Raw genomic sequence first — 26,264 nt, 5'->3', positions numbered from 1 at the left:
CGTCACTTTTCTGCCATGCTAGAGCTGTCCCTGTCAACTCTAAGTGCTGTTATTGTGTAGTGGAAATGTCTAGGAGCAACAATGGCTCAGCTGCAAAGTGGTAGGCCACACAAGCTCACAGAACGGGACCGATGAGTGCTGAAGCACTTGGTGCGTAAAAATCGAGTGTAAAAAACTGCCTCTGAAGCAACATTAGCTCAAGAACTGTTTGTTGGGAGCTTCATGAAATGGGTTTCCATGGCCGAGCAGCCGCACGCACACAAGCCTAAGATCACCATGCGCAATGCCAAGCGTTGGCTGGGGTGGTGTAGAGCTCGCTGCAAGTGGAAACATGTTCTCTGTGATGAATCACGGTTAACCATCTGGCATTCCGACACAAATCTGGGTTTGGTGGATGCCAGGAGAACGCTACCTGCCCGAATGCATAGTGCCAACTGTAAAGTTTGGTGGAGGAGGAAGAATGGTCTGGGGCTGTTTTTCATGGTTCAGGCTAGTCCTCTTAGTTCCATTGAAGGGAAATCTTAATGCTACAGCATACATTGACATTCTAGACAATTCTGTGCTTCCAACTTTGTGGCAACAGTTTGAGGAAGGCCCTTTCCAGTTTCAGCATGACAATGCCCCGCGCACAAAGTGAAGTCCATACAGAGATGGTTTGTTGAGATTGGTGTGAAAGAACTTGACTGGTGTGCACAGAGCCCTGACCTCAACCCTTTCAAACACGTTTGGGATGAATTAGAACCCCGACTGCGAGCCAGGCCTAATCACCCAACATCAGTGCCCGACCTCAATAATGCTTGTGGCTGAATGGAAGCAAGTCCCTGCAGCAATGTGCCAACATCTAGAGGAAAGCCTTCCCAGAAGAGTGGAGGCTGTTATAGCAGCAAAGTGGGGACCAACTCCATTTTAATGCTCATGATTTTGAATGAGATGTTTGACGAGCGGGTGTCCACATACCTTTGGTCATGTAGTGTATGTGAGTGGATCTTCAATCTTCACGCAACAGCCCATAATCACAAAGCAAAAACAGGTTTTTAGAAATGTTCACAAATTAAAAACTGAAATATCACATTTACATAAGTATTCAAACCCTTTACTCAGTACTTTGAAGCACCTATGGCAGCGATTACAGCCTTGAGTCTTCTTGGGTATGATGCTACAAGCTTGGCGCACCTGTATTTGGGGAGTTTCTCCCATTCTGCTCTGCAGATCCTCTTAAGCTCTGTCAGGTTGGGTGTGGAGCGTCGCTGCACAGCTATTTTCAGGTCTCTCAAGAGACGTTTGATCGGCTTCAAGCCCAGGCTCTGGCTGGGCCACTCAAGGACATTGAGAGACTTGTCCCAAAGCAACTCCTGCATTGTCCTGTTGGAAGGTGAACCTTCACCCCACTCTGAGGTCCTAAGCGCTCTGGAGCAGTTTTTCATCAAGGATCTCTCTGTACTTTGCTCCGTTCATCTTTCCCTCAATCCTGACTAGTCTCCCAGTCCCTGCAGCTGAAAAACATCCCTACAGCATGATGCTGCTACCACCACCATGCTTCACCGAATGGATGGTATTGGCCAATTGATAAGCGGTGCCTGGTTTCCTCCAGACGTGATGCTTGGCATTCAGGCCAAAGACTTCAATCTTGGTTACATCAGACCAGAGAATCTTGTTTGTCAGAGTTCTTTAGGTACCTTTTGGCAAACTCCATGTGGGCAGTCATGTGCCTTTTACTGAGGAGTAGCTTCCATCTGCTGCAGAGATGGTTGTCTTTCTGAATGATTCTCCACAGAATAACTCTGGAGCTCTGTCAGAGTGACCATCATGTTCTTGGTCACCTGCCTGACCAAGGCCCTTCTTCCCAGATTGCTCAGTTTAGCTAGGCAGCCAGCTCTAGAAAGTCTTCTTCCATTTAAGAGTGATGGAGTCCACTGTGTTCTTGCGGACCTTCAATGCTGCAGAATTTTTTTGGTACCCTTCCCCAGATCTGTGCCTCGACACACTTCTGTCTCGGAGCTCTACGGACAATTCCTTCGACCTCATGGCTTGGTTTTTGCTCTGACATGCACTGTCAACTGTGGGACCTTATATAGACAGGTGTGTGTCTTTCCAAATCATGTCCAATCAATTGAATTTACCACAAGGGGACTCCAAGTTGTAGAAGCATCTCAAACATCTGGAAACAGGATGCATCTGAGCTCAATTTTGAGTCTCATAGCAAAGGGTCTGAATACTTATGTAAATAAGGTATTTCAGTTTTATTTTATAAATTTGCCAACTTTTCTAAAAACCTGTTTTCACTTTGTCATTATGGGGTATTGTGTATAGATCGATGAGGGATAAAAATAATTGAATACATTTTAGAATATGGCTGTAAAGTAACAAAATGTAGAAAAAGGGGTTCTGAATAGTTTCTGAATGCACTGTACATGGTGGTCATTTAGCAGATGCCTGTATTTCAAGTAGACTAGCCAATATGGTCCTGTATTGTTCACTTGGTGGAGCATTGGCTGTAGGATCGTTTCCCGGGACCACACATACGTCAAATGTATGCACACATGACTAAATCGCTTTGGATTATAGCGTCTGCTAAATGGCATATATTACATAATATAGTCATTCTTTATAAAGTGGCTTCGAGGTTGTAGTAGGCTACCATACGCTAGGATGACAAATCCAGGAATAGTATTGCAGAAAGCCTGCCAGGCATTATGGTGCAGTGGAGCCTCATTGTGTGTACTAGTGACCGAGTCAGCATGTGGTTACTGCTATCAGTTATTTAGGGCACAGTGAGTGTTTCCCAGACGTCAGGTGACTGTCACACTGGATCCGCCGTCAGCCCCTGGTGGATTAACCCAGAACTACACCTTGTTATTATGTTAGCATAGCTGTAGCCTTGACTTGGTCAGGGGGTATACGAGGTTAGCTCATGGTTCGTCATGCTAAGTATGACTTCATACAGCCATGTATCAGCACTGTGTTAAAGCTTTAGATCATTTAAGTCATTACTATAGCAATGTACAGTAGGGCCCAGTCTTTCCTCCCTCACCATGTGACTTTTTATTGGTGGGGGACGGGAGATTTCAGGTCACATGGCCTAGGGAAAAACAATTAGCACTCAAATGTATTAACCATTTGGATCCATAGATTGGATTGACATGGAGTCTTTTATTTACAAAAAGAGAAAAGCACAGCTACATGGAAAGAAGAAGTCACACAGGACAGAATAGATGGGTTATATAAATTCTGCCTACAGTGGAGACCTGGCAACGGGTCTCCAGAACACCCGGGTTGGGCTCAATTCCATTTCAATTCCAGAAGTACACAAAAATTCTCTTCAATTATGAAAATTGGAATTTGGTTTATTTTCCAAATTGACTGGAATTTTAATGGAATTGACCCCAGTTCTGCCAGACACGTATTATCATTAAGAGGAAAAGACAACTGTAATAACGGATGGTTTTGTGTGTGTTCAAATCTGAGCTCGTCTTGTTCGGCCTGTCCTCTCTTCCCATTTCCTCCTGGTGTGATATTGGTGGTCTAAAACTTGAACTCTTTGTATTTCTTGGCACCTCCTCGTGTGTCTTGAGGCTGGGCCTTCCTCTTCTTTTGCTGTGGGGTAGAGAGAGAAATGGAAAAGAAAATACTTAATATTGTCATACAAGGCTAACACTGTACAATCAAACCTTCTCCTCTTAGTGACATATGACTCCAACCCCGTCACAACATGTTGCAGGGCTGAGAAAAGGAAGGAGGAGGCATGTGCACACTGCTCTCACTCTGAAAACCCTGCTATCCCAGGATGGCCATATTCAGAAGCAGAGAGAACATTTCAACAAGAAAAAACAGTAAGACTTTGCAATAATAGCTATTATGAAAGTGAATCAAAAAATAAATAGAACAATTCCTAAAAGTTTCAGATTAAGTTTGAATAGGATTAAAATCACTCAACTACAATTACTAAAAACAGATCCTAATCTTCACATCTAGTGTTCATTTATTCTGCTACATATGGGACTGGAGAAAGAGCCTTTCCAACACAGTGCATACCAACATTCTCCTACCCTCATCTTGGCCCCTAGTGGCATAATACATTTCATGCTAATACTAAACTATAGCAATAATTAACCAGGGGTGCATCTCAATTGTAGTCCCTTGACTCCTCGCGTCCTCTTTCTTCGCATCCTTCTCAAAACGCATTGGAGAAGAAGGTCCGGGGGGAGGAACCACTGACTTTTTCCCACAATGTGTTTTGAGACGAGGAGACAGGACATGAAGATACAAGAACACATCACTCAGATTCACCCCGGGGCTTTCTAGCTCCTCATTACTGTGTGTATACTGACTAGTCTAGTACAAGTCACAGCTAGAAGAGCTTTCTCTGACTGTCATATCTTATTTAGTGTGAGCACGAGTGTCCTGGAGGAGTAGAAATGTGATCAGGAAAGGGGGATGTGGTAAACAACTACAAGACCTAACAATCACAAGGAGCCGGGTTGTATTCATTAGTGAACATTGTAGAAAAAACACTTTGCACTGCAGCAAAACTGTTTTGCGCCATAACTATATGTTTTGTAGTGTAACAAATGGCCGGTACAGTTAGTGTCTCAGGGTCACCTTCTGTTTGGCGGCGTGCTCGGCCACCATGTCGCTGAAATCCTCCTTCTCCACCTGGGCCTCCTGGTTCCTGACGTGCTCCTCGTACTTCTGGGTCATGGCCATGGGGTCCAGCTCCAGCTCCTCTGGGGCCAGGGCCACTTCTACCCCCTGGAACTCCTGGCCTCCGCCCGCCTTACGACCCGCCATGGCCTGAGGAGGAGGACGGGAGACAAAGAAGCTCATCTGAAACTGTTCCCTATTCCCTGTAGTGTACTGCTTTTGGCCTAAAGTGGGGAACGGGGGAGTTAGTGTGTATGTGGGTCATGTAGGTGAACAGAAGTGTATGAGTGTACATCCATGAAGGTGTGTTTAAAGAGATGAATCTACTTCCCCAGAGTCAGATCAACTCATGGATACCATTTGTATGTCTCCGCGTGTGGTTTACAAGGAAGTTAGACGTAGTTTCACAAGCCGATGGTAACTAGCGTTTGTGCAATGACTGGAAGTCTTCCCGTCCAGCTAGCACACAGCTAGAGGCTATGTGTTTGAGTACCAGTGCATACACGTATGTATGTGATTGTTAGTGAAATATGCTCTGCGTATGTATGAGTAAGGGACTAACTATGTGTTGTGGGTACGAGTGTTAACATGCCTACACCCCAGTGGTTGGTATGTGGTAGGTTTAGTTGTGATCTCTGATAGGGCGACTTTATCCAGACACAGTGTTTTTGCCATTGTCCTTACCCCTGATACGTCGTAGATGTGTGTGGATGCCATCATGGCTGCTCCTCCAGAGCCCGTTCTCCTCTCTGGGAGCACCGTGAACAGCTGAGGAGTCTCATTCCTACACACACACCAGAGACGCATGTTACAAACACACACAATACAGTAGAACGACACACATTCACAAATTAAATATTAGTGAATAGCCACACAACCTATTCCTGGCCACACACACTCACCCGTCCATAGCCTCCTCGATCTTCTTCTTCCTCAGCTCAATGAGCTCTGGAGTCTCCATACCAGCAGGTACCGATGAGAAGCCTCCGGGAGTGATCAGACCACTGGAACACACACACACAGGCTCAGAGTTAATAAACCACTGATCACTGTATTCAAGACAACACACACAACCCAGTACAAATGGCAGCCGGTAATTTGTTCCACGTGACCAACGGCTTCTTGATCCAACAGAAGAGAGAGCCTGGTTCGTTTCAAGTCCATGTCAACATGATGTGTTTAAAACAGTCAGTTAATGACACGTCTACCTGTCTGCCGGTGTGAAGAAGCCGGTTTCGTCTGGCTTCTCCTCATCACTCTCGTCCTCCTCCTCTTCCTCGGAAGACTCCTCGTCTGAAGGCTCCAGCTCTCCCCACGGCGTACGATCCACCTCCTCCTCCTCCGCCTTAGCCTACACACAGACATGTAGAAAATAGGACAATAGTTAACAGGCCATTGGCTCAAAGCAGACGGCTGGTGTGTTGTGGTGTGTTGTATGGTGAATGAAGGGTGTATGGTGTATATGAGGGGAATTGGGCAGGGGCGTGAGGAAGATCTCACCTGGAAGTCGACGGCGTTGGTCCCGAACACATCACCGTACAGAGGCTTTCCTGTCTCATCTACAGGAGGCTTCCCCCAACCACCAGCATGGTAACCAAACGAACAGCTCTGAGAGAGAGACAACAGGAGAGTGGGGGGGGTCAATAAAAGTCTCAGTGTAACAAGTTTCACAATACAGTATAAACACTTTTATTACATTGGAAAAAGTCTACTAGGGGACACAATACAGGAGGACACAAACGTAAAGCAGATGGGCTCGATTCAATCCGCAGTGCTGAAGATCTGCGCCGTAGCGCGATTTCAATGTTAAAAGTCTAGCGTGTGTTCTCTGGAACATGGCCTTGACATTTCCAGCGCAGCTCTTCAGCGCTGCGGACTGAATGGAGCCCTGTGTCTGCGTTAAGTCAGGCTTACCTCGGGGATGGGCGAGTTGAGCCCGGGGATCTTGAGGTTGGGGTAGGAGGGAGGGGGGCCGTATCTCTGCATGGCGATCAACCAGGGAGGGGGAACCTTGTGGGAGTTCTACACGGGAAGGGGGAAACAACTTTAGTGATGGGACAAGAAAATAAATGATTACAGTTCAATAAAACAAAGCAGAATTATAAAGTCATCCATCAATAACATTAAAGGTGGTAGTGGGATCGTAGGCTTCCACAGCAGAGTGAAAGTAGAAGTAGGATAACAAAAACTGACCGGTCCAACAGGCATGCCCAGAGCAATACGCAGCTCATCTGACAGGTCGCCTGGTTTCTTCTCCTTCAGCCTCGTCTCAAACTCTTTCCCCTGTAGCGAGGGAGAGAAACAGAGATTGTAAGAATCAACATTTCATTCCTAACACTAATTCACCAGAGCAGAGTACACTGACTACCATCTGTTTATTCAAGACCCAACAAGGCAGTATTGAGGGAAACCCAAACCAACCACCTATTACAGCCCTGATTATTCCATTCAAGGTCCAATCAATCAACAGGCTCTTGGAAGTAGGAGTAGAGTTTATGATGTAAGGTGCTGTATACAGTGGAGTCCTCCATTGAGCGGTCAGACATCCTTACCTCGTAGTAGAGGTCACCGTGGATGGAGAGTTTAGGCTTCATCTGCCACTTGAAGAAGGCGTCGTGGAGCTTCTGGTAGTCGATGTCGATCTTGCCCATCTTGGGACGCACCTTCTCCCTCATCTTGGTCTTCATGGTCTTGGCATCCTCCTGTAAGCAGAGTACCACGGCATTCAGTGTGACTTCTGCCAAAGTGTTTCACTGGTCTATTTTATACAGCTGTTCATGGAACAAATATTTATGTGTGTTATTTATTGATGTTTTGTAATAAACTTGAAGTAAACGTCACGTGAAACAATACACAGGCCATGTTTGTATACTTTAAAAACGGTCATTTTCCTCATGCTAGCCAAAAATGAGGGCCTGGACATCTATCAGGGAGATGAACATGGTGTTAACAGCCAGCACCCCCTTGTGATTAAATCAAATTTATTTATATATATCAGCTGATATCTCAAAGTGCTGTACAGAAACCCAGCCTAAAACCCCAAACAGCAAGCAATGCAGGTGTAGAGGCACGGTGGCTAGGAAAAACTCCCTAGAAAGGCCAAAACCTAGGAAGAAACCTAGAGAGGAACCAGGCTATTAGGGGTGGCCAGTCCTCTTCTGGCTGTGCCGGGTGGAGATTATAACAGAACATGGCCAAGATGTTCAAATGTTCATAAATGACCAGCATGGTCAAATAATAATAATCACAGTAGTTGTGGAGGGTGCAGCAAGTCAGCACCTCAGGAGTAAATGTCAGTTGGCTTTTCATAGCCGATCATTAAGAGTGATCATTTGTGATCATTTAGGTTGCTACAACCCACACCCACCTTTTCCAGCTGGAACCACCAGCCAGTGCCTCCTTGTGCCTACTGTCTGGTGCTACTACCCCCTCTATTGGACAGAACCATCTACCTTCTCCTGTAAAGCTTCTCTGGTACCCCTTTATTGGACAGAACCATCTACCTTCTCCTGTAAAGCTTCTCTGGTACCCCTTTATTGGACAGAACCATCTACCTTCTCCTGTAAAGCTTCTCTGGTACCCCTTTATTGGACAGAACCCCCTACCTTCTCCTGTAAAGCTTCTCTCATCTCCTGGATGCCTGTCCTCTTGATGAACTCTGGCAGCTCGAAAGGGGGCTTCTCGATACCCCTCTTGCCCTGGAGGTACTTCCTCTTGAAGCACCAGTGTCGTGGGACGGGCACCGTGTTCCTGGTGGCCTTCAGGTGCACCAGCAGCTTGGGTTCTTGCGCCGTCACGTCGTGCATCTCCACCACGTCAGGACGCGCCACCAACTGGAGGAGGACGGGGTCAAAATCAACATCGGACACAGATCTCTATCAATCTCCTTTTCCCTTTTAAAGCATCTCCGGTGACCACCCACACCAACTGAATCAGCTCATATAGACTCAAGCATGTATGAGTAAAGTGTTAGGTACAGAACGACTTCTACACCAACTTAATCAATACACAGGAGCTATAATGTCCAACTCTTATGAAGCAGGTGAATGTTTTACCTGTTTGAGTTCAGCCACAGTTAGTCTGTTCATTCTCCTCAGCTTCTTCTTAGACATCTTGGGAACGTCTGGTCTGATCTCCTGTACACACACACACACACACACACACACACACACACACACACACACACACACACACACACACACACACACACACACACACACACACACACACACACACACACACACACACACACACACACACACACACACACACACACGAGGATAACTTCCAAGGTCAACACTTCGAGAGAGCACTGGAAGACGACATTATTTCTGTGTCCCAATCGTTCACCTTTCCTCCACGAAGGGAAGTAAACAAGTGCACACTACTTAGGGCATTAGTGTAGAGAATTGGGACGACGCAGCATATTAACAAGTATTTTTTCATCCAAGCTCAGGAATGGAGAATGTAGAGGAGAGATGAATACTAACGTCGTCACTGTCGTCGCTGTCTTTCTTTTCCTCCTCAAATCCCTTCTTCCTCATTAGAGCAGGAGCCGGCTCCTTCTCCGGTTCCTTCTCCTTCTCCTTCTTCACGTCATCAGTCAGCTGAGAGAGGGATGGACACAAACACAGTTCATTAGAACTGTTAGCAAAAGACTAACGCGCAAACAGATTCCATCGTTAAATCAACACAACAAAATGATTCACTTTCATGCTTGTTCAGAGGTTCTTGAAACCACTGCGCTCAGAACTGGTGAGTACACTGAACCTGATGTTGTGATCTTACTTTAATTTTCAGGCCATTAAAACACTAAATATGAACAATAACACTGGACACATCTCTAGGATGTTTTGACAGATTTTTCATAAAGAATCATAAAGCCAATATCTAAAATGGGGGCCCTCACCTTGAAGGCCTCAAAGATCCTCTTGAAGAAGATGAAGTTAGGATCGTAGATCTCCGGTTCCTCTGTAATATACTCGATCTCCACCTCAGGCTCTTTCTCCTTCTCTCCATCCTCCTCTTTCTTCTCCTCCGCATGCTCCCTCTTCTCCTGCTCACGCCTCTTCTTGTTCTTCTTCTTCCGGTTCCTGCGCTTACGATTTTTCTGAGAAGGGGAGAATGAAAGAGGGAGAATTAAAATGCTAATAACTGAAACTAGGGCTGGGCGGTATACCGTATTTTATGACATACCGTTATTGATGCAGGGACCGGTTTGGGTTTTTACTTTACCTTCTATACAATTTACAGTTTACAATTGGCTCATTCATCCCCCTCCTCTCCCCTGTAACTATTCCCCAGGTCGTTGCTGCAAATGAGAACGTGTTCTCAGTCAACTTACCTGGTAAAATAACGGTAAAATAAAAATAAATAAAAAAATACCAGTATTTGAATGTTTGGTTTGTTAAATGTGATACGCCATGTGTAATGTCAATTTTTATAGTTTACTTCGCTACTTGAGTCATCCCTCTCTGCTCTCTCTTTCTCTCCGTGCCACTTTCCACACGCCACCTGTCACTCAAGGAGCGCATTTGATGTTCCTCAACCACGAGACACTTGCATTCAGTCTGCCTGGTCAATGCAGCACATGCAACAATGTTGATGACAACAATGTTGTTTCCAATTTGCTTCTTAATATAAATCCACAAGCGTTCTTTAGTTACAATATTAGTTTGTGTTTCTTACATCAGCAAACAGCTAGTTTGTCTTTTCGTAGCAAGTTGCCCTAAATCTTGTGAAACACTAATTGTTAGCCGCTAATGCTAATAGCTAGCTAATAATTGTACTGACTAAGAGGAAACATAGCTAGCTAATACAGCCTGATAATACCAGTGATGGTGTAGACCTAATTCAGCATGCTGTTTGTGCAACAGTATCTTCTAAATCAAAGAGGAATATGCAAAGCAAGAATATGTTAGCTACATGAAGTAGCTAAGAAAAAACATGCAATGTAGCCAAAGCTCCTAGGAAACACTTATCAACACTTTAGTTCCTACCCTGTCACAATAACTCCTCCCTGGCATTTTAATTAATTGTAATCTCAAACAATACTGTATTCAAAGTGCCCACTACTATATTCTAACTATAGAATAGTCATTCTATTCCCATGATTCCAACAGTTTTGCTCTAATTCGCAAGTCCAATCGCAATTGCAACATTTGGTTAAAAATAAGTCCTAGATTATTTGCCCATATCGTGAGCCTTACATGGCAGTGTGGAAATTCTCAATTGAGCAGTGCTGTAAAGTACTTAAGTAGTACTTGAAAGTATTTTTTACTTCAGTCGTTTTTTGGGAATCTTTACTATTTTTGACAACTTTTACCTCACTACATTCTTAAAGAAAATACTGTACTTTTTACTCCATCCATTTTCCCTGACACCTAAAAGTACTTGTTACATTTTTAATGCTTAGCAGGACAGGAAAATGATCTAATTCACGCACTTGTCAAGAGAACATCCCTGGTCATCTACTGCCTCTGATCTGGAGGACTCACTAAACACAACTGCTTTGTCTGTAAATTATGTTGGAGTTTGCCCCTGGCTATCCATACATTTAAAAAAACAAGAAAATGGTACCATCTGGTTTTCTTAATATAGGGAATTTTTATACTTTTACATTTGATACTTAAGTACATTTTATCAATTACATTTTCTTTTGATACTTAAGTATATTTAAAACCAAATACTTTTACTCAAGTAGTATTTTACTGGGTGACTTTCACTTGAGTCATTTTCTATTAACGCATCTTTACTTTTACTCAAGTATGACAATTGGGTACTTTTTCCACCAATGCAACGTAGTGCAGGAAATGCAGAAATTATAAAAGTGCTGAAATGTGTTTTGGTTGAAGTTGAATTGAACAGTATAAAACAATCAGAATGGAGAAAGACTAATTGAAATCACTTAGAATGTATGTGTTGCCACCCTGGGATCACTTACTACTCATAAAGCAAATGTACAACTTTTATTATTCAAAACTAGAAATACCGTCATACCGTCCATTTTTTATTTTTATAAATACCGCGATACAATATTTTGGCCATATCGCCCAGCCCTAACTGACACCGTTTCCTACTCCTCATGCCTCTAAGAGCTTACGTCGATTGAAACAGAAGCTTCCCTATCAAGCAGGTCATCAATACGAGCCATGCCAACTTGACCCCTGACCCTCTGAGCTTCAGGAGTAACAGGGTGAATCTCAATGGTCTTTTCTTGACTCTTCATGGCCTCTCCCCTCGCTTCCTTCTCAAAACACATTGGAGGAAAAGATCCCCGTGGACATTATCCTCCGATATCTTTTGAGGAGGCGGCGAGAGGACACGAGGAATCAAGGAAACACAATTGAGTTTCAACCAAAGACAGCAGGATGGGATGAGGGGAATTAATACAACACTCACGTCTTTCTTAGAGAGAGAACCGTCCTCCTCTTCAGTCTCAGACAGGACGGCAGTGGAGGAGTTGTTAATCTCCATCTCTGGGCTCTCCTCCTCCTCCTCCTCTTCTGGAAGATAGAAAACACAGAGAACATTCACTGGCCAGGTCAAGGTCCAACAGGGCTCTTAACCCAGGACAATATTACTAAGACTGCAGTAGTTCCAATGGGATGATATCATGCACTCTTGGTGCATCTGGGCTTTTATTCACAAAGCGTCTCAAAGTAGGAGTTCTGATCTATTAATTATGATCTTAAAAAGCTAAACTGATCCTAGATCTGTACTCCTACTCCAAATACGGGCCATGATTCATTCCTCCAGTGTGTAGTTCCAGGTTCTGACCTGTGGGCGTGGCGCCGAGCTGCTCCTGTCTGATCTCCTTCAGTTGGAGAATCTTCTCCAGAGCCTGGGGGATCTTAGGACCGACACCCACATCCTCTCCCTGCCACACCTGACACACACACCAGGAATACAGAGATTAGACGCATGCAATTGTATTCTGCCATGGCCTTATCCTGTGTTATTATGCCCTCTGAGTGACTCAAAGACTATACTATAACAAAATCAATGGGGGCCCCATGCCATGCCATTTTTGGAATTTTAGATTCTCCCTAACGGCCAAATTTTTATTTTGGTGATTGTTAGTTTTCAAAGACGATCGTGTTAAAAAATATATATAGCTTCATTATCTTGTTGACATACATTATGTCTGGTATTAGTTGTTTAAATGTACACTGAAAAATTAACCACCATTAAAATTATTTTCTAACAAAAATTATATTTGATTAGATATTTTGGAGAGCAGCAACGATTAAGCAGCGGTGGGGGAAACACTGTGGTTCGTACCTCTCTGGCGTCCTCTCCAGGTGGAGGGGGAACTCTCTGTCTCTGGGTATGCATCATGGACATTCCATGAGGTGGGTTCATTCCACCAGGATTCATTCCAGGAGGGGGTGGATTCATTCCACCAGGATTCATTCCAGGAGGGGGTGGATTCATTCCAGGAGGGGGTGGGTTCATCCCACCAGGGTTCACACCTACAACAACACCCAGATCTCAACTGACACCAACAACACCAACGTACCAGGTGTGTGTCACCGTCAACACAACAGCTTTACAGACTTAACAGCCTTCACACTGTTCTTAAAAATAGAAAGGAATGCCATTGGATATGTTTAGATTGGGATAGTGACTGTGTTAAGCCAATATGGGTGACTGTGTGTGAGTATGTGCAGTCTACAAAGTGTGCGCTGTAGACAAATTAATTCCCCCTTGAGAGACAAAGTTGTATTGGAAGTTAGGATTGACATTTTAGTGTTGATGGCAGGCCAAGGACAGACCTCTCATCATGGGGGGCATCATGCCAGGTGGTCGTGACCCCGGGTCAGACATCCTGGGCCCTGGTCCTCCATGCTGCCTCTTAGCCAGCTCCTGCTGCCTCTCATGTTCCAGCATCACCGCCGCCTGACGGAGGAGAGAGAGGAGACATGGAGGGAGGAGAGAGAGGAGACATGGAGGGAGGAGAGAGAGGAGACATGGAGGGAGAAGAGAGAGGAGACATGGAGGGAGAAGAGAGAGGAGACATGGAGGGAGAAGAGAGGAGACATGGAGGAGACATGGAGGGAGGGGACATGGAGGGAGGGAGAGAGTGGAGGGAGAGAGATATGTTTCAACTTCCAGGCAAGGTAAAGCGGCTGTAAGATAACTTTGGGATTGGTTGTGACTGTTAAATTCATGTTTTATGTATCCCTATATGTCTGTTATTACGGGGCTATCACTCAGTCAAGAGTGCGCATGCGCAGAAAGTCTAGTCGTTGATGGACCTAGCCTTGAGTGTAATGGCTACCTTGTAGTGTGTTCATACGGTATAGTAAACTTTGTTAAACTGGAACCTTGTCGTTGTGTCATTTCGAGTTAACAGTGACAACACTACTGATAAATCATTTAGATGGGAGAAAGACATGAAAATAAGTCTCCTCCAGGTCCTACCCTTTTCTGCTGCTCCAGAAGTTCCTGCTCCTTCATGTGCTCTTCCATAGCACGAGACTCCCCCTGAAATACACACATACAAAATGGCAAATCTATACCAGAACTCCTCTTCCTTCCCATTGCAATAGAAGGCAGACTACATTACAACTAGGGCCTGGAGTCTTTCCTTACTCAGGTAAAACTCAGGGCACAATGTGAGACCATATTTGGGGGTCTGAGGCCATACACTTGTGGAAGGTAGCCTAGCGGTTAGAGCGTTGGGCCAGTAGCCGAGAGGTCGCTGGTTTGAATACCTGAGCCGACAAGGTGAAAAGTCTGTCGATGTGCCTTAGAGCAAGGCACTTAACACTAATTTGCTCCAGGGGCGCCATACTATGGCCGACCCTGTAAAACAACACATTTCACTGCATCTATGCGGTGAATAGGACAATTCAACATCCTACTCGAGTCTAGGATCAGGTCTTATCTGTCCATATGCTCTTCAAATATTATAATCTAAAAGACAAGACTGATCCTAGACCAGCACTGCTACTCCGAGAGGCTTACTGAATGCAGGCCAAGATCGTACCTGCTGCTTGGCCCTCTCCTCGTGCTGCATCATCATGGCGGCCCTCTGCTGCACCATCTTCAGCTGGTCCTCCTGGGAGAGGCTGGGGGGCATGCCTGGAGGCTCCATGCCCATACGCATCCCTGGTGGAGGGGGGCCACCTGCCATCATGCTCATCGCCTGGAGCATACCCATACCAGGAGGCATGGGGGGCATGGGCATCGGGGGCATGGGGGGGATTCCTGGCATCTGGGGGGAGGAAGGAAAGAAAGCTGGTTAAGTTGTTTTCAATTACGGTAAGTGTTTTTTCCTGGACCATGTGAGAACCAGGAAAACGTATTCCTGGTCAGATCACACAGTCAAGGTAAAACTCCTGGTCTTGTTCATGACAGATTGATGAAGTACTGAAGAGTTTCTAGACAAATAATCCCAGTGATGAAATGTAAGAATGAGAATCGATTAGACCGCCTAAAAACCTTATAGGGTCGGTTGGTGCTGACCTGCGGGGTCATAGGTTTATCATCACTCCCTAGGTTGGGTTTGCTGAGCATCATTCCAGTCTGAGTGGGGGGAAACACACAGATACACACCGATCAATGGATCATATTGACAGATGACGTACACTCCACTCACCCTCTCACACACACACATACAACTGACCTGCATCATGTATCCCTTGAGCCTGTCCAGCATCTCCTCTCTGGGACCTAAGGAAGGAGAAAAATAATAACTGTAAACCAACAATGAACAATATAACTAACATAGGACAACAACAACAAACAATTATTTAATTACAAATGAAATAAGTTTAAATTCAACTTAGTCGCTCACGCACGGATGCTGACAACGACTCGTGCGCTACTATCAAGTATCACTTTAGCTTATCAGTTATTAAACACCCGAGTGATTAGCTGTTAGCTGTTAGCTATCAATCAAATTGACTAGTTCGCTAGCTAACGAATGGACACTCGTAAGCAAAATTCTCTTCGTAGAGGTGGTGAACAAACTTGGAATATAGTAATTGTGTAGGTAACTAGCTGATCATTTGCACTCTCCTTTAATTCCACGAAGGCCTGCTATGTAGCTAGCTAACCTGCCGCGGAACTAAATGTGGATAACCTGTTAGCAACAAGCTATAGTAGCTAGCGGGCTAGCTACACACAATGCACGCATTCGTCCCATTTAAAGCTTGCTGCTCCGACTTCGGCTTCTTACCCATGTTGGGTGCGCCTAGCTCGCCTAGCTTGGCTTGAAGCTCTGGGTTGGTCCATGTATTGAGGGCCGCCACAGAGCTCCCCAAGTCGGAGGGGATAGGTTCGGTCCCCGGCGGTCCGTCAGATGCCATCTCGAAATTCTACCGATCAATGGCTCTCTACAGAAACAACAGAAACAAGAGCAACGAGAACCAGACGAATCTCGAGGCACGATGGGAAATTTCAGTATACCGGAACAAGCCGTTGGAGAAATCTGGGTAATGTAGTCAGTGGTAAGAGGAATAACTGCGTTTCCAAATTACAACCACTAGATGATAGCAGAGCCATGGATTTGGAGAGTTTGTGACAATGCAGTTTCTGCAATATGATGCATTAATACGACACTACAACATTCTATGGCAGCCACGTTAGCTTCACGTTAACATTATATGGGGAATATTATGTGGTGAATATAATATTACGTGGGGAATATAGTTACAATGCTATGTAACTGATCGTCTAGAAAGACCTCAAAATCAGGCGGTGTGAAAGGAAGGCCGAGACAATCGTTAATTAAAGACTCCAGCCACCCAAGCCATAGACTGTTCTCTCTGCTTCCGCATGGCAAGCGATACCAGTGCATAAAGTCTGACAACAACAGGCTCTTGAACAGCTTCTATCCTCAAGCCATAAGACTGCTAAATAGCTAACTAAAAAGCTAACAGAATGCCTACACAGACTATCTGAGTTGACCTTTGTATGTCATTCTTATTTTTGCACTGTTTCTATGCACACTCACAGGGCCCTACACACCCACACACACTAGTACTCCAACACAAACACTCACTTCATAATTTGCTCTCACACACATAATATACACATACATGTATACTGACTCTACACACATGCACACCAACTCACATACAGTACATTCATCATATACGCTGCTGGTACTCTGTTTATAATTTATTCTGATGCCTAGTCACCTTACCCCTATACATACGCTACATATACAAAAGTATGTGGACACCCCATCAAGTTAGTGGATTCGGCTATTTCAGCCACAGCTGTTAGTGACACATGTATAAAATTGAGCACTCAGCCATGCGATCTCCATAGACAAACATTGGCAGTAGAATGGCCTTACTGAAGAGCTCAGTGACTTTCAATGTGGCACCGTCATAGGATGCCACCTTTCCAACAAGTCAGTTCGTCAAAGTTCTGCCCTGCTAGAGCTGCCCCAGTCAACTGTAAGTGCTGTTAATGTGAAGTGGAGACGTCTAGAAGCAACAATGGCTCAGCCGCGAAGTGGTAGGCCACACAAACTCACAGAACGGGACCACCAAGTCGCCTGTCCTCGGTAGCAACACTCACTACTGAGTTCCAAACTGCTTCTGGAAGCAACGTCAGCACAAGAACTGTTCGTCGGGTTTCCATGGAATGGGTTTCCATGGCCGAGCAGCCGCACACAAGCCTAAGATCACCATTCGCAATGCCAAGCTTCGGCTGGAGTGGTGTAAAGCTCACCACCATTTGACTCTGGAGCAGTGGAAACGCATTCTCTGGAGTGATGAATCACACTTTACCATCTGGCAGTCCAACGGACGAATCTGGGTTTGCCAGATGCCTGGAGAGCGCTTCCTGCCCAATGCATAGTACAACTGTAAAGTTTGGTGGGGGAGGACTAATGCTCTGGGGATGTTTTTGCATGGTTTGGGCTAGGCCCCTTAGTTCCAGTGAAGGGAAATATTAACGCTACAGTGTACAATGACATTCTAGACGATTCTGTGGTTCCAACTTTGTGGCAACAATTTGGGGAAGGCCCTTTCCTGTTTCAGTATGACAATGCCCCAGTGCACAAAGCAAGGTACATACAGAAATGGTTTGTCGAGATCAGTGTGGAAGAACTTGACTGGCCTGCACAGAGCCCCGATTCAATCCCATCGAACACCTTTGGGATCAATTGGAACGCCGACTGCGAGCCAGGTCTAATCGCCCAACATCAGTGTCCAACCTCACTAATGCTCTTGTGGCTGAATGGAAACAAGTCCCCGCGGCAATGTTCCAATGTCTAGTGGAAAGCCTTCCCAGAAGAGTGGAGGCTGTTGTAGCAGCAAAGGGGGACCAACTTCATTTTAATGCTCATCGTTTTTTTTGGAGATGTTCGACGAGCAGGTGTCCACATACTTTTGGTAATGTACTGTACCTCTAGCTTCCATCACTCCAGTATTACTGCACATTGTAAATATGGTACTGGAACTGACTGACCCTGTACATAGTATGCTTACTTAATTTCTCGTGTTCCCCTTATTTTTATTTATTGTGTGTTTTTGTTCTACCCTGTGTTAATTTTAGTATTACATTGTTATTGATTACTGCATTGTTGGGTTTAGAGCCTGCAAGAAAGGCATTTCACTGTACTCGTGCAAATGACATTAAAACGTCAAACTGAAACTGAACTCTCTAAATACTGTATATGGCTCTGGGAAGCAACATCTACAAAGAAAAGTACGATATTTGCCAAATTGACATGCCAAGGTGAAGTAAAAGGTTCAATGGATATTATAACAAATAGCCAGGTGCTGTAGCATAAAGTTTAAAAACCATGGCAATATCCATGCGCAAAAACAAAGTGGGAATAAATTAAATGTGAATAAAGCAATTTAGAATTGTATGAGTGTGGGCAAGCTATTAAGTGAAAATGATTGTTATCGCAAAGCACATTTATAGTGGACTATAAGCATGGTTTACAGTAACATAAAGTGTGTTTCAGGTGTAGAAGCCGAGCGCCAATGCTAGCTTGTACTCGTTCAATGAGTCATTGGAGCATTCTTCCTGGGGGAGAAGTGGTAGGGCGTTTCTGAACCGAATATGCAGCTGTGAACTGAGCTGTGGATGGAACGGAATAAACATGTAAGGGAGAGAACAGAGAGAAAACAAAACAACATATCGAATCTCAAAATAACCACCAAAAGGTAGGACATGCTTTAAAAACAGTAGTATAACTCCACGCTACTGTACAAATTATGGCGATTACTAGTTTAGTACGAAGCAGGGCGACAGTCATAGCAGTATTGGCCACATCTGTTTCAGTTTTCTGGCTCGCAATCAGTTTGCGAACATGAACAGATGTTACGTTAGTTTTGAAACATCTTGGAGCAGTGTTGAAACAATGTAGGCTAACAGTGTTTGCACGTCTTGCCACCTTTCTGTTCCAGTGATTTCATGGGTGTTACTTTTATATTTTAGACTGATCAATTCTATTCGTTTGTTCTGAAGGCAAAGGGTGTTAAAAGTTAACCTTGGCATATTTCGAATGAATTAACTGGTTATTAACAAATAACCCTCCCCTAGCCTTTGTACTGCCCTATCAGATATTCCACAAAAATACTAGCCTACTATGGTCAACTTGTCTCTTGTTGTAAAAGCTCCAACTAAATCCAAATGCAGAAACGGTCAATTGTGTGAAATTCATGGGCGGCCAGATGAGAGGCTATTCAACACTGTCCAGGTGTTCACTTTGTCAACTCGATGAGAGTTGATACTGATAAAGTATCACAGTGTCTAACTAAAGTACACTCTTAGAAAAAAAGGTGCTATCTAAAACCTAAGAGTTCTTCTGCTGTCCCCAAAGGGAGAACCCTTTGAAGAACCATTTTTGCTGCCAGGTAGAACCCTTTTGATTTCCATGTAGAACCCTTTACACAGAGACCCCAAAAGAGTTCTACCTGAAACCCAAAAGGGTTCTACCTCGAACCAAAACGGATTCTCCTATGGGACAGCCGAAGAAACCTTTTGGAACCTTTTTTTCTAACTGTACCCACCGTCCTTGTGTGAGTGGTGGCTGTTTCCATTTTACAGCACAGGTAGGATACACAGGTAGGCTACACAGGTATTGTTTGTCTCCCATGTAATCTCATCCACTCTGCGTCTCTCTGTCGAACCGCTATATATGATTTCATCCCCAAATACAGACATCTATATGGTCGTTTCATTGTTTTTGTATCTCAGTTTGAGGCTACTTGAGTAGCAATACAGAACACTGTAGTGAGAGGCTACAGTAAGAAACCTCATGTCTTTCCCTGGAACACAGTAGGGTTGATGTGGTTTTGATGAGTCTGGATTTGCAGATTACTAATCCGTCATTTCACATCAGTGAATCTATTTGCAATGAGGCACAAAAACAGAGAAATATTCCACGTGTGAGGAACATTAAATATTCAAATGAGTAGAAACTGTTCTTGAGAAGACTATATGCACACCTCCGCCTGTCAAGCCACCACAGCCACAGAAAGGTGATACGTTTCCACCTAAAACAGGTAGAAAACTGACATACTGGAACCTGTACAGGTTAAATTAAGTTGGGATTAGGTAGGTACTGTAACAGTCCCCCAAAATATGCTGTTTCCCACTACAAGAGATGTGTTCACTGTATTCTCTCTCCTATCCTACGGTGGTACAACTCTTCCATTGTCTTTGCTTTCAGTTTCGCCTCAACTCCAACTGACCAGAAGAAAGTTTGAGTCAGTCAACAACAGAACAGGCCATAGGTGATGGGTGTGGTTCAGTGTAGTAGGTGAATGCTGTGACTGGGTTCTCCTGCCCCTCTCTGAACCAATGAGAAGCAGACAAAGCTCAGGGTTTGTTTTGACTGACAGTTGCAGTGTAGAACATGAAGAGAGCTCAGTGTAAATAACAGTCAGCCGGTGTGAGTGAGTGAAAGTTGAGAGACTGAAAAAGAAAGAATGGAAGAGCGAAAGAGGCTAAACAGATTAAACATCTGAAAGGTTTAATATAGATTTGAAAGTTGTTCTCTCTCTCTCTCTCTCTCTCTCTCTCTCTCTCTCTCTCTCTCTCTCTCTCTCTCTCTCTCTCTCTCTCTCTCTCTCTCTCTCTCTCTCTCTCTCTCTCTCTCTCTCTCTCTCTCTCTCTCTCTCTCTCTCTCTCTCTCTCTCTCTCTCTCTCTCTCTCTCTCTCTCTCTCTCTCTCTCTCTCTCTGTGTTTTGCATGTTCTTAGGTGTGGCAGGGTAGCAGGTAGCCTAGTGGTTAAGAGTGTTGGGCCATTACCCGAAAGTTTGCTGCTTCGAATCGCCAAGCCGACTAGGTGAAACATATGATAATGTGCCCTTGAGCAAGGTACTTAACCCTAATTACTCCTGTAAGTCGCTCTGGATAATAGCTTCTGCTAAATGACTCAAATGCATGTGGCCTCCCATTCTCCTCGAGGTTAAATGGCACCACACCCTCTCAATACCCCACTGTTTACACTATAAGACACTCATAAATTACATCCAAACCATCTCCCCGAGACAAGCACTTATGACTCAACGTTGTTCACAGTGTGTTATTCAATAGAGAACTGAACTACAGTCAGTTTGAATCACGGGACTATTATTGTGAGTAATCCTCTGCGGTCTAAAATGAATAGGAGAGAAGGGAGGCAACGTGCTATTTGCCAACTCTCTGTAGTACTTGTGTATCTTTTATTTTTTATTTTGTCTGTGCTGCACAGGCCTGTCATTTTGTCTGTGCTGCACAGGCCTGTCATTTTGAAAGAAGCATTATTGCCTGCAGGACAGTGGCAGGGTGTTTCTAAACCAAATACAGTAGGAGCTGTGAACTGAGCTGTAGGTGGAACAGAACTAAACATAAATAACCACCACAAGGTATAGGAAAGGTATGTCATTAGTGTTTATAAAAACAGGAGTGCAACATCTCGCTACTCTACAAATGATGGCTATTATCAGTTTACTAGGACGAAAGGACGACACTCGTTGCAATATTGGATACATCTGTTTCACGTTGCTGCAGCTGGCTCGCAATGAGTTTGAGAACATGAGCGGATGTAGCCTAGTTTTGAAACAACGTGTCGTAGACCAGCAGTGTTGAAACATTGTAACGGTGTCAGGATTTCATGGGTGTTCGCCTACTTTTAGACATGTTTTAGACTGGCCAATTCTATTCAGTTTATTCTGCATATTTCAAATAAACTATTAACAACAACAAAACGAGCCTATCTAGCTTCTTTACTTTCCTCAGATATTCCACAAACTGACTATGGTCGGACTTCTTGTTGTGCCTCGTTGTAAAAGCCACAAATAAATCCACATGCGAAAATGGTCAATTGTATGAAAGGCATGGGCAGCCAGATGAGAGGCAATATTCTTTAACACTGCTTGTTCAGCTTAACTGCGATTCAACCAAGAATTGTCCTTTGACACTGTGCTGGAAGACATAGCCTACTTACAAGTATGTCTCCCAGCCCAATGTCAAAAGACAATTATTGGTTGAAACACAGCTAAGCTGGACAAGCAGTGTTAAAGAATATAGCCTCTCATCTTTGTCAACTTGATGAGAGCATGCCTTTGACAGCTGGCCAGGCCGTCTGTTGTTTTTCTGAAAACCTTCCTGACAGTCGAGTTTTACCTTTTTATATCTGTTTATAATCTAGACCTACACACCCACACACAACATTGTTATCACTGGCCCACACACACTTCTGGAACGTGTCGTGTCAGTGTGACCATTCTGTTTACCCAGGAGAAAATACACTAGAGATGTTTAGTTACAGTGAGCGAGTAGGGAACACAGTGGATGGTGAAATCTGAGCTCCCTGCTATTTGGAAAGACATGCAGAGTTACTCTGGCATTGGTTCTAATGCTTTAACACAAACAATGGTGTTATTAGAGCTTAACTTATTAACCTATACCCTCTCTCTCAATTCATTTGTCAATTTAAGGGGCTTTATTGGCATGGGAAACATATGTTAACATTGCCAAAGCAAGTGAAATAGATAATAAACAAAAGTTAAATTTAAAAAATGAACAGTAAACGTTACACTCACAAAAGTTCCAAAAGAATAGAGTCATTTCAAATGTCATATTATGTCTATATACAGTGTTGTAATGATGTGCAAATAGTTAAAGTACAAAAGGCAAAATAAATAACCATAAATATAGGTTGTATTTACTAGAGGTCAACCGATTAATCGGAATGGCCGATTAATTAGGGCCGATTTCAAGTTCATAACAATCGGTAATCTGCATTTTTGGACACCGATTTTGGCCGATTACATTGTACTCCATGAGGATACTGCGTGGCAGGCTGACTACCTGTTATGCGAGTGCAGCAAGGAGCCAATGTAAGGTGCTAGCTAGCATTAAACTTATCTTATAAAAAACAATCAATCTTAACATAATCACTAGTTAACTACACATGGTTGATGATATTACTAGTTTATCTAGCTTGTCCTGTATTGCATATAATCGATGTGGTGCCTGTTAATTTATCATTGAATCACAGCCTACTTCGCCAAACAGGTGATTTAACAAGCGCATTCGCGAAAAAAGCACCGTCGTTGCACCAATGTGTACCTAACCATAAACATCAATGCCTTTCTTAAAATCAATACACAAGTATATATTTTAAAACTTGCCTATTTAGTTAATATTGCCTGCTAACATGAATTTATTTTATCTAGGGAAATTGTGTCACTTCTCTTGCGTTCTGTGCAAGCAGAGTCAGGGTATATGCAGCAGTTTGGGCCGCCTGGCTCGTTGCGAACTGTGTGAAGACCATTTCTTCCTAACAAAGACCATAATTAATTTGCCAGAATTGTACATAATTATGACATAACATTGAAGGTTGTGCAATGTAACAGCAATATTTAGACTTAGTGATGCCACCCGTTAGATAAAATACGGAACGGTTCCGTATTTCACTGAAAGAATAAACGTTTTGTTTTCGAGATGATAGTTTCCGGATCTGACCATATTAATGACCTAAGGCTCGTATTTCTATGTGTTATTATATTATAATTAAGTCTATGATTTGATAGAGCAGTCTGACTGAGCGGTGGTAGGCAGCAGCAGGCTCATAAGCATTCATTCAAACAGCACTTTCCTGCTGTAATGGTCTGGGTGTAGCTGGTTCAGAGGAGTCAGGCGCAGGACAGCAGAGATGAGTAACACAAGTAACTTTACTCAAATATTCCAATAACATGTTGTAATACCGAGCCCACAATAACGGACCGAACATACATAAAACAATCACGCACAAAAACCATGGGAAAAACAGAGGGTTAAATAATGAACATGTAATTGGGGAATTGAAACCAGGTGTGTAAAACAAAGACAAAACAAATGGAAAATGAAAAGTGGATCGGCGATGGCTAGAAGGAGAGGGACCGACTTCGGCCGAAATCGTGACACCTGCATTTGCCAGCAGCTCTTCACTGTGCTTCAAGCATTGCGCTGTTTATGACTTCAAGCCTATCAACTCACGAGATTAGGCTGGCAATACTAAAGTACCTATTAGAACATCCAATAGTCAAAGGTATATGAAATACAAATGGTAAAGAGAGAAATAGTCCTATAATAACTACAACCTAAAACTTCTTACCTAGGAATATTGAAGACTCATGTTAAAAGGAACCACCAGCTTTCATATGTTCTCATGTTCTGAGCAAGGAACTTAAACGTTAGCTTTTTTACATGGCACATATTGCACTTTTACTTTCTTCTCCAACACTTTGTTTTTGCATTATTTAAACCAAATTGGACATGTTTCATTATTTATTTGAGACTAAATAGATTTTATTGATGTATTATATTAAGTTAAAATAAGTGTTCATTCAGTATTGTTGTAATTGTCATTATTACAAATATATATATATTAAAATCGGCCGAATAATCAGTATCGGCTTTTTTGTTCCCCGTATACTCGGTATCGGCGTTGAAAAATCATAATTGGCCGATCTCTAGTATTTACAATAGTGTTTGTTCTTCACTGGTTGCCCTTTTCTTGTGGCAACAGGTCACACATCTTGCTGCTGTGATGTCATACTGTGGTATTTCACCTAATAGATATGGGAGTTTGTCAAAATGGAGTTTGTTTTCGAATTCTTTGTGGATCTGTGTAATCTGAGGGAAATATGTGTCTCTAATATGGTCATACATTTGGCAGGAGGTTAGGAAGTGCAGCTCAGTTTCCAGCTCATTTTGTTGGCAGTGTACACATAGCCTGTCTTCTCTTGAGAGCCAGAACTGCTTACAGTAGCCTTTCTCAATAGCAAGGCTATGTTCACTGAGTCTACATAGTCAAAGCTTTCCGTACGTTTGTGTCAGTCACAGTGGTCAGACATTCTGCCACTGTGTACTCTCTGTTTAGGGCCAAATAGCATTGTAGTTTGCAAAAATTTGTAGCAATTTTTTTTGTGTCAAGTAATTCTCTTTTTGTTTTCTCATGATCTGGTTGGGTCTAATTGTGTTGCTGTCCTGGGGCTCTGTTGGGTCTGTTTGTGTTTGTGAACAGAGTCACAGGACCAGCTTGCTTAGGGGACTCTTCTCCAGGTTCATCTCTCTGTAGGTGATGGCTTTGTTATGGAAGGTTTGGGAATCGCTTCCTTTTAGGTGGTTGTATAATTTAACGTCTCTTTTCTGGATTTTCGATATCGGCCTAATTCTGCTCTGCGTGCATTATTTGGTGTTTTACATGGGACACGGACGACGTGGTAAGTTTGGACACAGGTGCAGAGAAGAGACCAGATGAGGAATCAGTGGTTAAGGATAAACATAATACTTGACTGAGAACCGGTAGCCGCAAGATCACATTACACTTGAAAAAACAACAAACACTACAAAAACTCACTCAGGAAACGACTGCACACAGTTAACAGTTCTAGCTTCAGCAAAGGACAACACACCTATTTAACAGGCAAATCATAACGAGTAAATAGGACACACCTGAGTGTCGTTAATGTCTCTAAGACGGTCTCTGCCGCCCTCTGGTAACAGGTGGAACCATGACAGAGTCTCAATATGGTGTTTGTCCCATTTTGTGTATTCTTGGTTGGTAAGTGGACCCTAGACCTCACAACCATAAAGGGCTTTCTCTCTCTCTCTCTCTCTCTCTCTCTCTCTCTCTCTCTCTCTCTCTCTCTCTCTCTCTCTCTCTCTTCCTCTCTTCCTCTGTCATTCTCTCTCTCTGTGTCATCTCCTATGTAATACAGACGTCTGTAGCGCCACGTTGTTGTTTCATCGATTGTTTTATCTCAGTTTTAGGCTACTTCAGTAGCAATACGGACGAAGTGGTAGTGACATGCTACACTACAGTAAGAAACACCATGTATTTCACTGGAACAGCAGTAGGGTTGATGTAGTTATGATGAGTCTGGACTTGCAGACTACTAATCTGTCATTTCACGTCAGTGAAACTATTTGCAGTGAGGCGCAAACAGAGAAATATTCTACATGTGAGGAACTCTGAATATTCAAATAAGTTGAAACCCTTCTTGTTGAGAAGACTCCTACTGACTATATGCACAACTCTGACCATAAGAATGTTTGAGTCAACAGCAGAACAGGCCATAGGTGATGGGTGTGGCTCAGTGTAGTAGGTGAGAGCTGCGACTGGGTTCTACTGCCACTCTCTGAACCAATGAGAAGCAGACAAAGCT

The 26,264-nt window shown here is 43.6% G+C and overlaps 2 protein-coding genes across 3 annotated transcripts in view; one reads left to right on the top strand and one right to left on the bottom strand.

The window, feature by feature from the left end:
* Window positions 1-3,109: 3,109 nt before the first annotated feature.
* On the bottom strand, window positions 3,110-16,062 carry LOC139560981 (splicing factor 3B subunit 2-like). 2 transcript variants are annotated; one of them, XM_071377752.1, is made up of 22 exons: window positions 15,830-16,062; window positions 15,275-15,321; window positions 15,091-15,174; window positions 14,636-14,863; window positions 14,068-14,130; window positions 13,419-13,542; window positions 12,925-13,115; window positions 12,421-12,529; window positions 12,043-12,146; window positions 9,551-9,751; window positions 9,132-9,248; window positions 8,697-8,777; window positions 8,247-8,474; window positions 7,194-7,343; window positions 6,835-6,924; window positions 6,556-6,663; window positions 6,142-6,249; window positions 5,850-5,992; window positions 5,544-5,645; window positions 5,326-5,425; window positions 4,600-4,791; window positions 3,110-3,594 (listed from the first exon to the last, which is right to left on the bottom strand). In XM_071377752.1, exons 1-22 carry the CDS (start codon window positions 15,957-15,959, stop codon window positions 3,523-3,525), a joined length of 2,772 nt encoding a protein of 923 aa, XP_071233853.1. In that variant the 5' UTR covers window positions 15,960-16,062; the 3' UTR covers window positions 3,110-3,522. The 2 variants fall into 2 exon arrangements, with proteins under 2 accessions (XP_071233853.1, XP_071233854.1); XM_071377753.1 differs by having other exon boundaries at window positions 15,115-15,174; window positions 15,830-16,022.
* A 2,583-nt stretch (window positions 16,063-18,645) lies between these two features.
* LOC139561760 (calpain-1 catalytic subunit-like) overlaps window positions 18,646-26,264 on the top strand; it is a 29,598-nt gene continuing 21,979 nt past the window's right edge. The window contains exon 1 of the mRNA XM_071379039.1: window positions 18,646-18,782. The gene's annotated coding sequence lies outside the window, so the exon portion shown is untranslated. The remainder of the gene's footprint in view (window positions 18,783-26,264) is intronic.

This window comes from Salvelinus alpinus, chromosome 31, assembly GCF_045679555.1.
Source record: "Salvelinus alpinus chromosome 31, SLU_Salpinus.1, whole genome shotgun sequence".
Lineage (NCBI taxonomy): Eukaryota > Metazoa > Chordata > Actinopteri > Salmoniformes > Salmonidae > Salvelinus > Salvelinus alpinus.
This window is presented reverse-complemented; position numbering and strand designations above follow the sequence as displayed.

Excerpts from the sequence above, each read along its gene's own strand:
- LOC139560981 (XM_071377752.1), bottom strand. The coding sequence starts at position 15,959 with ATGGCATCTGACGGACCGCCGGGGACCGAACCTATCCCCTCCGACTTG. Across the intron at positions 13,543-14,067 it reads TTCTGGAGCAGCAGAAAAGG|GCGGCGGTGATGCTGGAACA; the intron begins GTAGGACCTGGA and ends CTCCTCCGTCAG. Across the intron at positions 5,426-5,543 it reads ATCGAGGAGGCTATGGACGG|GAATGAGACTCCTCAGCTGT; the intron begins GTGAGTGTGTGT and ends GTGTGTGTGTAG.